The 10000-nt window shown below is 48.8% G+C and overlaps 1 protein-coding gene across 1 annotated transcript in view; it reads left to right on the forward strand.

Annotated features, from left to right (window-relative positions):
- LOC130078835 (nebulin-like) overlaps window positions 1-10000 on the forward strand; it is a 59378-nt gene that overhangs the window by 48069 nt on the left and 1309 nt on the right. Inside the window, exons 42-50 of the mRNA XM_056244532.1 lie at window positions 1-85; window positions 179-283; window positions 371-475; window positions 683-787; window positions 1520-1612; window positions 3345-3449; window positions 3771-3987; window positions 4797-4889; window positions 4976-5062. The exon at window positions 1-85 is cut by the window's left edge and continues 26 nt beyond it. Coding sequence (XP_056100507.1) covers window positions 1-85; window positions 179-283; window positions 371-475; window positions 683-787; window positions 1520-1612; window positions 3345-3449; window positions 3771-3987; window positions 4797-4889; window positions 4976-5062 — 995 coding nt within the window. The remainder of the gene's footprint in view (window positions 86-178; window positions 284-370; window positions 476-682; window positions 788-1519; window positions 1613-3344; window positions 3450-3770; window positions 3988-4796; window positions 4890-4975; window positions 5063-10000) is intronic.

Below are 10000 nucleotides of genomic sequence, written 5' to 3' on the forward strand. Positions count from 1 at the left end.
CGAGATCCGAGGGAAGAGATCCGACGTCACATCAGACAGTCTGGAGATGCAGAGGGCGAAGAAGGCGTCTGAGATCAGCAGCGACGTGAGTGACAGATCACACACACACACACACGCGCGCGTGTCGGACACGGTGTGTGTGTGACAGGGACTCACTGACTGTGTGTGTGTGTTCCAGGTGAGCTACAGGCAGGCGTCTCAGCCGGGAGGATCCTCATACGCGACAGTGACGGACACACCTGCACTTCTGCACGCCGCTTACCTGAGAGACGTCTACAGCCAGGTCACATGACACAGCGTCTGCAGCAGAGGACCTGTTAGAGGACTAGAGCTGATGTTCATCCGTGTGTGTGTGTGTGTGTGTGTGCAGAAGAAGTACCGCGGTGACGTGGAGCACCTGAAGGCCTCGAGCTCTAAAGCTTCAGACACACCAGAGATCCAGAGAGTGAAAAACAACCAGCGCAACATCAGTGGAGTGAGACACACACACACACACACACACACTCAGAACCACTGACCATCACAAGCACACACTGTTTTATTTCTATAGCGCATTATTCAATGGAAATTGTTTCAAAGCAGCTTCACAGTAACCCAACAGGGAAATAACAGAATCAGTGATGAGCTCAGTGTTGATCAGGTGAGTGCGTGTGTGTGTGTGTGTGTGTGTGTGTGTGTGCAGCTCTTCTACACGTGGGACTCGCGGCTGATGAAGGGTTTGACGTCGACGCTCAATGACACTCCAGAGATCCGACTGGCCCGAGAAAACGCCAAGAACACCAGTGACGTGAGTTACACACAGACACACACACACACACACACACACATGCTTGAGTCTGATAATGTTATGGGCCTCATGTCTATAACCATAATAAACAAGCATATATGGCTCTCACAACGCCTCCTTTTACTATGCATAACCTCATCTGCATATCATTTACATATACATATACTGCCAAACCAAACATTATCCAGACACCAGATATCATTTGTGATATTTTTCACTAGTGTGATCAGAACACTATAGTTCATTTATGCAAGTGAGGAGAGCAAAACAAAGTAAACTGTGACATATTACACCCAAAAACTCTTCATACCAGTCAAATTTATACAAATTCGGGAGCAGAAATGATTCCTCCACTTTGAGCTGATCATGTTCTGCTGAAGTGTGTTTTCTGTAATTGCTAATGCTCTTTTTACACACACACTGAACAACATGAAGCATTGCTTGGTCACTGGTTGAGCTAAACTGGTATTCTCTAATTGTGTAGTTAAATTTAACAGCTGACAGATATTCAACATAATTCATGTGTGAGAGTCTAACAGAAGGACGGACAAAACCAGTCAAATATCCACTGATCTGAGAACTCTGAGTTCTGCTCATGTTTATCTCCATTTTCTAAACTATAGCGAATAAACTGTGATAATGTGAAAAAAGCTGTCAGAATAAATGTTGGTTTGACTCTATGTTGCTAAAATAAACACACGCTGAGAGTTGGTGTGTGTGTGTTGCTCGCAGGTTCAGTACCGGGAGTGTGTGGGATCGGGAACAGCCGTGACGGACACTCCTGAGATGGAGCGGGTCCGCCGGAACCAGCAGAACATCAGCGCCGTGAGTCTGTGTGTGATTGACATGTGTCCGTCATGCTGTGTGACGTGCTGCTGATCAGAGTGTCAATCAATCATCATCATCATCATCATCATCATCACCATTATCATCATGCAGGTCAAATATAAGAAAGCGATTGACCCGGTCAGTGTGGGTGTGACACCGGAGCTGGAGCGGGTCAAACAGAACCAGCAGAACATCAGCTCGGCAAGAACCACACGCACACACAGACAACATATTTCCTATTTTAAGTGCCCTATTATGATATTTTAAAGGCTCCTAATGTTGTTTCTGAGTCTCCTACAACAGATTCACATTCACCCAAGCTCAGAAACACTGTAATGTCCTCATAATCTCCACTGCAGCTTCAGCTCTTTCCTCTCAGTGTCTGAAACGCTTCTGTGCAGATTCAGTCTCTAAGCTCCGCCTCTCTGAGAGCTGCTCTGCTGTGATTGGTCAGAAACACTGTAATGTCCTCATAATCTCCACTGCAGCTTCAGCTCTTTCCTCTCAGTGTCTGAAACGCTTCTGTGAAGATTCAGTCTCTAAGCTCCGCCTCTCTGAGAGCTGCTCTGCTGTGATTGGTCAGAAACACTGTAATGTACTCATAATCTCCACCGCAGCTTCAGCTCTTTCCTCTCAGTGTCTGAAACGCTTCTGTGCAGATTCAGTCTCTCTAAGCTCCGCCTCTCTGAGAGCTGCTCTGCTGTGATTGGTCAGAAACACTGTAATGTCCTCATAATCTCCACTGCAGCTTCAGCTCTTTCCTCTCAGTGTCTGAAACGCTTCTGTGAAGATTCAGTCTCTAAGCTCCGCCTCTCTGAGAGCTGCTCTGCTGTGATTGGTCAGAAACACTGTAATGTCCTCATAATCTCCACCGCAGCTTCAGCTCTTTCCTCTCAGTGTCTGAAACGCTTCTGTGAAGATTCAGTCTCTAAGCCCCGCCTCTCTGAGAGCTGCTCTGCTGTGATTGGTCAGAAACACTGTAATGTCCTCATAATCTCCACCGCAGCTTCAGCTCTTTCCTCTCAGTGTCTGAAACGCTTCTGTGCAGATTCAGTCTCTCTAAGCTCCGCCTCTCTGAGAGCTGCTCTGCTGTGATTGGTCAGAAACACTGTAATGTCCTCATAATCTCCACTGCAGCTTCAGCTCTTTCCTCTCAGTGTCTGAAACGCTTCTGTGCAGATTCAGTCTCTAAGCCCCGCCTCTCTGAGAGCTGCTCTGCTGTGATTGGTCAGAGAGCAAACGCTCATTATCATATCTGACTCTCAGCTCTTGATCACAGTGATACGAACAGTAACGATGGCGTGGGTTTACCGTCTCGATCTCAGAAAACAGCGTCTTCTCGACACGAACAACACGAGCCGAACTCTTCCAGTCTCAGATACACTACAGTGTTTGAGGGCGGGGCTAAGAGGCGTTGCTCAGCCAATCAACACCAGAGGCGGGCATTATGCTAATTAGCTACATTGTAACAGGAAGTGAGACTGGAATTACTGACGACTCGTTTCAGTTCAGAATCACTTTCTTTTAGGAGACAAAAATGTTATTTATCTGCACTTTGAGTTTTAAAACATTGCAGGCCTTTTACACTCACAAACAGCTTTATTACACACTGCATGAAAGTTAATATCCAGAAAAGCACAATAGTGGCACTTTAACTCTGTCTTTGAAGAACAAGGATCCACATGATCTTGGAAACTCAGTGTAACAGTGACTCTCGCGTGTGTTTCAGGTGCAGTACCAGCGGGGTCTGCAGGAGGTCAAAGGTCACTCGTGCTCAGAGCTGGACACGCCCGAGATGAGGCGTGTGCGCAAGTCTCAGGAATCCGTTTCCATGGTAGCAGGACTGGGCGACGCCTGCGTGTGACACCACAGCACTAACATGTGACCGAACGAACACGCGTGTGCTAATAAAGACTCACGAACCGTGTGTGTGTGTGCTTATCAGAGACCAAACGCACCGTAACAGACACCTGTGTGTGTGTGTGTTTATCAGAGACCAAATGCACCGTAACAGACACGTGTGTGTGTGTGTGTTTTATTGTGATGGTGTGTGAGTGAGTGTGTGTGTGTGTGTGTGTTTTATTGTGACGGTGTGTGAGTGAGTGTGTGTGTTTTATTGTGATGGTGTGTGTGACGCTCTCCGTGTGTCTTTCAGGCCAAATATCACGAGGAGTTCGAGCGCACGCGGGGTCGCGGCGCCACACACACCCTGGATGTGCAGCACATGGCGCGTCTCCATGGAGACCAGGTGCGAGGCGGTTACCATGGAGACCAGGTGCGAGGCGGTTACCATGGAGACCAGGTTGGAGGTGGTTGCCATGGCGTCCAGCCGCAGGTGGTGGAGATGGACCGCAGGGCAGGAGGAGCCGCTGGTCAGTCCATCATCACAACTCTCGAATATTCATGAGAGTTTTTTAATATTAATATGATTCTTTATTGAACTTTACTACACTTTAGACCGACGGATGTTTGATGTTAATCTTGTTGACGTCACTGATAAAGTTTCTTCATTTCATTATCCAGTATGATCGGTTTAATCGATCGGTTGTTCAGATTCATCATTTGATCTTTGTTTTAATCTGGAGTTTTGCTCTTCATCACTTTCACACACAACTGATCAAAAACATTTGGAATCATTATGAGTCTCTTCTGCTCATTAAGGCTGCATTTATTTGATCATACATTTGAAAATACAGTAAAACAGTGTAATATTACTCCAGTGTAAATCATCTGTTTTCTATGTGAATATACAGTAAAGTGTAATTTATTCCTGTGATCAAAGCTGATGTTCAGCATCATTACTCCAGTCTTCAGTGTCACATGATCCTCCAGAAATCACTCTAATATGAGGATCTGATGCTCAAGAACATTTATGATTATTATCAGTGTTGAACACAGTTTGTATGTTTGTGGAAACTGATACATTTTATTTTTCAGGATTCTGAATAGAAAGTTCAAAAGAACAGCATTTATTTTAAATAGAATCTTTTGCAACATTATAAATGTCACTTTTCATAAATTGAATGCGCCTTCGATGAATAAAAATATGAATTTCTTACCGAGCCCAAACGTTTGGACGCAAGTGTTCATGACTAACATATTCCTGAAGCTGTTGATTGATCCAACCCTCTCGAACTTTGACCTTTGACCTTTGACCTGTGACCTGTGTGTTGCGCTGAAGAGATGAGGGTCTGGAGGACTGATCCGGGATCCATCTTTGACTTTGACCCGGTGGAGGACAACATTCAGTCTAAAAGCCTTCGCAGGATGACCGGTACCAGACGCACGACAGCCAATACACTGACCGTCAGCGGCGGATCACGCGTGTCGTAACGCTGTGTGTGTTTGTGTGTGTGTTAGAGCGTGGCCCGCAGTCGGTGTGCAGCTCTCTGGGTTCAGAGCTCTGGGCCGATCGCAGTGCGTCCGTGTGCAGCAGATCCAGTTCAGGCAAGACCACGCGTGTGTGCAGTGTTGGGGAAAGTTACTTTGAAAAGTAATGCGTTACAATATTGCGTTACTCCCTTAAAAAGTAACTAAATGCGTTACTTTTGCGTTACTTTTCCCCCACCTGGGCTGGACTTGTTTTTTTGTAACAAAAAAGTATTATTTTTAGACAAATGTAAATAAAAAGTTAAATAATAAGCCTCAGGCTGAAAGAAATGCAGATTCACGCGTGTACAGCGGAGTACAGTAGAGTACAGTAGAGTATAGTAGTATCCATTAGAGTACAGTAGAGCACAGTAGAGTATAGCGGAGTACAGTAGGGTACAGTAGAGCACAGTAGAGTACAGCGGAGTACAGTAGGGTACAGCTGAGTACAGTAGGATACAGTAGAGCACAGTAGAGTACAGCGGAGTACAGCAGAGTACAGTAGTATCCATTAGAGTACGGTAGGGTAGAGTACAGTAGAGTACAGTAGTATCCATTGGAGTACAGTTAGAGTACAGTGATGTACAGCGGAGTACAGTAGAGTACAGTAGAGTGCAGTGTATGCGGTAGTATCCATTTGAGTACAGTAGAGTGCAGTAACGTACAGCGGTGTACAGTAGTGCACACTAGTGTACGGTAGTGTCCATTGGAGTACAGTGGAGTACAGTAGAGTACAGTAGAGTACAGTGGTGTACAGTAGTGCAAGCTAGTGTGCGGTAGTGCACACTAGTGTACGGTAGTGTCCATTGGAGTACAGTAGAGTACAGTGGAGTGCAGTTGTGCGCGGTAGCGTCCAATAGCGTACAGTAGAGTAAAGTGGTGTACAGTAGAGTACAGTGGGGTACAGTACAGTGCAGTGGGGTACAGCAGAGTACAATGGGGTACAGTAGAGTACAATGGGGTACAGTAGAGTGCAGTGGGGTACAGCAGAGTGCAGTGGGGTACAGGAGAGTGCAGTGGGGTACAGTAGAGTGCAGTGGCGTACAGTAGAGTGCAGTGGCGTACAGTAGAGTGCAGTGGTGTACAGTAGAGTGCAGTGGCGTACAGTAGAGTGCAGTGGGGTAGAGTAGAGTGCAGTGGGGTACAGTAGAGTGCAGTGGGGTACAGTAGAGTGCAGTGGCGTACAGTAGAGTGCAGTGGGGTAGAGTAGAGTGCAGTGGGGTACAGTAGAGTGCAGTGGGGTACAGTAGAGTGCAGTGGGGTACAGTAGAGTGCAGTGAGGTACAGTAGAGTGCAGTGGGGTACAGCAGAGTGCAGTGGGGTACAGCAGAGTGCAGTGGGGTACAGTAGAGTGCAGTGGGGTACAGTAGAGTGCAGTGGCATACAGTAGATTGCAGTGGGGTACAGTAGAGTGCAGTGGGGGGTACAGTAGAGTGCAGTGGCATACAGTAGAGTGCAGTGGGGTACAGTAGAGTGCAGTGGGGTACAGTAGAGTGCAGTGGCATACAGTAGAGTGCAGTGGGGTAGAGTAGAGTGCAGTGGCGTAGAGTAGAGTGCAGTGGGGTACAGTAGAGTGCAGTGGGGTACAGTAGAGTGCAGTGGGGACACAGTAGAGTGCAGTGGGGTACAGTAGAGTGCAGTGGGGTACAGTAGAGTACAGTGGGTACAGTAGAGTGCAGTGGGGTACAGTAGAGTGCAGTGGCGTACAGTAGAGTGCAGTGGCGTACAGTAGAGTGCGGTGGCGTACAGTAGATTGCAGTGGGGTACAGTAGAGTGCAGTGGGGATGCAGTAGAGTGCAGTGGGGTACAGTAGAGTGCAGTGGGGATACAGTAGAGTGCAGTGGGGTACAGTAGAGTGCAGCAGTGGGGTACAGTAGAGTGCAGTGGGGTACAGCAGAGTGCAGTGGGGTACAGCAGAGTGCAGTGGCGTACAGTAGAGTGCGGTGGCGTACAGTAGATTGCAGTGGGGTACAGTAGAGTGCAGTGGGGATGCAGTAGAGTGCAGTGGGGTACAGTAGAGTGCAGTGGGGATACAGTAGAGTGCAGTGGGGTACAGTAGAGTGCAGCAGTGGGGTACAGTAGAGTGCAGTGGCATACAGTAGATTGCAGTGGGGTACAGTAGAGTGCAGTGGGGGGTACAGTGAGTGCAGTGGGGTACAGTAGAGTGCAGTGGCATACAGTAGAGTGCAGTGGGGTAGAGTAGAGTGCAGTGGCATACAGTAGAGTGCAGTGGGGTAGAGTAGAGTGCAGTGGCGTAGAGTGCAGTGGGGTACAGTAGAGTGCAGTGGGGTACAGTAGAGTGCAGTGGGGACACAGTAGAGTGCAGTGGGGTACAGTAGAGCGCAGTGGGGTACAGTAGAGTACAGTGGGTACAGTAGAGTGCAGTGGGGTACAGTAGAGTGCAGTGGCGTACAGTAGAGTGCAGTGGCGTACAGTAGAGTGCGGTGGGGTACAGTAGAGTGCAGTGGGGTACAGTAGAGTGCAGTGGGGTACAGTAGAGTGCAGTGGGGTAGAGTAGAGTGCAGTGGGGTACAGTAGAGTGCAGTGGGGGGTACAGTAGAGTGCAGTGGCATACAGTAGAGTGCAGTGGGGTACAGTAGAGTGCAGTGGGGTACAGTAGAGTGCAGTGGCATACAGTAGAGTGCAGTGGGGTAGAGTAGAGTGCAGTGGGGTACAGTAGAGTGCAGTGAGGTACAGTAGAGTGCAGTGGGGTACAGTAGAGTGCAGTGGGGACACAGTAGAGTGCAGTGGGGTACAGTAGAGCGCAGTGGGGTACAGTAGAGTACAGTGGGTACAGTAGAGTGCAGTGGGGTACAGTAGAGTGCAGTGGCGTACAGTAGAGTGCAGTGGCGTACAGTAGAGTGCAGTGGGGTACAGTAGAGTGCAGTGGGGATGCAGTAGAGTGCAGTGGGGTACAGTAGAGTGCAGTGGGGATACAGTAGAGTGCAGTGGGGTACAGTAGAGTGCAGTGGGGTACAATAGAGTACAGTGGAGTACAGTAGAGTACAGTGGGGTACAGTAGAGTGCAGTGGCGTAGAGTAGAGTGCAGTGGGGTACAGTAGAGTGCAGTGGGGATACAGTAGAGTGCAGTGGGGTACAGTAGAGTGCAGTGGGGCACAGTAGAGTACAGTGGGTACAGTAGAGTGCGGTGGGGTACAGTAGAGTGCAGTGGGGTACAGTAGAGTGCAGTGGGGTACAGTAGAGTGCAGTGGTGTACAGTAGAGTGCACTGGGGTACAGTAGAGTGCAGTGGGGATACAGTAGAGTGCAGTGGGCACAGTAGAGTGCAGTGGAGTACAGTAGAGTACAGTGGGTACAGTAGAGTGCAGTGGAGTACAGCGGGGTACAGTAGAGTGCAGTGGGGTACAGTGGAGTGCAGTGGGGTACAGTGGAGTGCAGTGGGGTACAGTAGAGTACAGTGGGTACAGTAGAGTGCAGTGGAGTACAGTAGAGTACAGTGGGTACAGTAGAGTGCAGTGGAGCACAGTAGAGTACAGTGGGTACAGTAGAGTGCAGTGGGGTGCAGTGGGGTACAGTAGAGTGCAGTGGGGTACAGTAGAGTGCAGTGGGGTGCAGTGGGGTACAGTAGAGTGCAGTGGAGTACAGTGGGGTACAGTAGAGTGCAGTGGAGTACAGTGGGTACAGTAGAGTGCAGTGGAGTACAGTGGGGTACAGTAGAGTGCAGTGGGGTACAGTGGAGTGCAATGGGGTACAGTAGAGTGCAGTGGGGATACAGTAGAGTGCAGTGGGGGGTACAGTAGAGTACAGTGGGGTACAGTAGAGTAAAGTGGTGTACAGTGGAGTACAGTTTTGTGTAGTAGAGTAAAGGGGTGTACAGTGGAGTACAGTTGTGTGCAGTAGAGTAAAGTGTTGTACAGTAGAGTACAGTAGAGTACAGCAGAGGTAGAGTGCAGTGGCGTACAGTAGAGTACAGTAGAGTGCAGTGGGGGTACAGAAGAGTACAATGGGGTACAGTAGAGTACAGTGGGGTACAGTAGAGTACAGTGGAGTACAGTAGAGTACGTTGGGGTACAGTAGAGCACAGTGGGGGTACAGTGGAGTACAGTGGGGGTGCAGCAGAGTACAGTGGGGGGTGCAGTAGAGTACAGTGGGGCACAGTAGAGTACAGTGGGGCACAGTAAAGTACAGTGGGGGTACAGTGGGGTACGGTGGGGTACAGTAGAGCACAGTGGGGGTACAGTGGAGTACCGTGGGGGTGCAGTAGAGTACAGTGGGGCACAGTAGAGTACAGTGGGGTACAGTAGAGTACAGTGGGGGTACGGTGGGGTACAGTGGAGTACAGCAGAGTACAGCGGGGTACAGTGGAGTACAGTAGAGTACAGTGGGGCACAGTAGAGTACAGTGGTGGTACAGTGGGTACAGTAGAGTATATTGGGGGTACACTAGAGTACAGTGGGGCACAGTAGAGTACAGTGGATTACAGCAGAGTACAGCGGGGTACAGTGGAGTACAGTAGAGTACAGTGGGGTACAGTAGAGTAAATTGGAGTACAGTAGAGTACAGTGTGGTGCAGTAGAGTGCAGTGGGGTACAGTGGAGTACAGTAGAGTACAGTGAAGTACAGTAGAGTACCTTGGAGTACAGTAGAGTACAGTGAAGTACAGTAGAGTACCTTGGAGTACAGTAGAGTACAGTGGGGTACAGTAGAGTACGGTGGTGTACAGTGGGTACAGTGGAGTACAGTAGAGTGCAGTGGGGTACAGTAGAGTACAACGTAGTACAGTAGAGTACAGTAGGGTGCAGTAGAGTACAGTTGAGTATAGTAGAGTACAGTAAAGTACAGTGGGGTACAGTGGAGTACAGTGGGGTGCATTAGAGTACAGCAGAGTACAGTGGGGTACAGTAGAGTGCAGTGGGGTACAGTAGAGTACAGTGGGGTACAGTAGAGTGCGGTGGTGTACAGTAGAGGGCGCCACTCAAACAAACCCTTCAGCTGCTGATATTCTGGATAACGCAAGAATAGGATGCAGGAGAAAAAGTTTACCATTTATAACTTG

The sequence above is a fragment of the Rhinichthys klamathensis genome, unplaced genomic scaffold (genome assembly GCF_029890125.1).
Source record: "Rhinichthys klamathensis goyatoka isolate OS25496 unplaced genomic scaffold, OSU_Roscu_1.1 h1tg001002l_1, whole genome shotgun sequence".
In the NCBI taxonomy this organism is placed as follows: domain Eukaryota; kingdom Metazoa; phylum Chordata; class Actinopteri; order Cypriniformes; family Leuciscidae; genus Rhinichthys; species Rhinichthys klamathensis.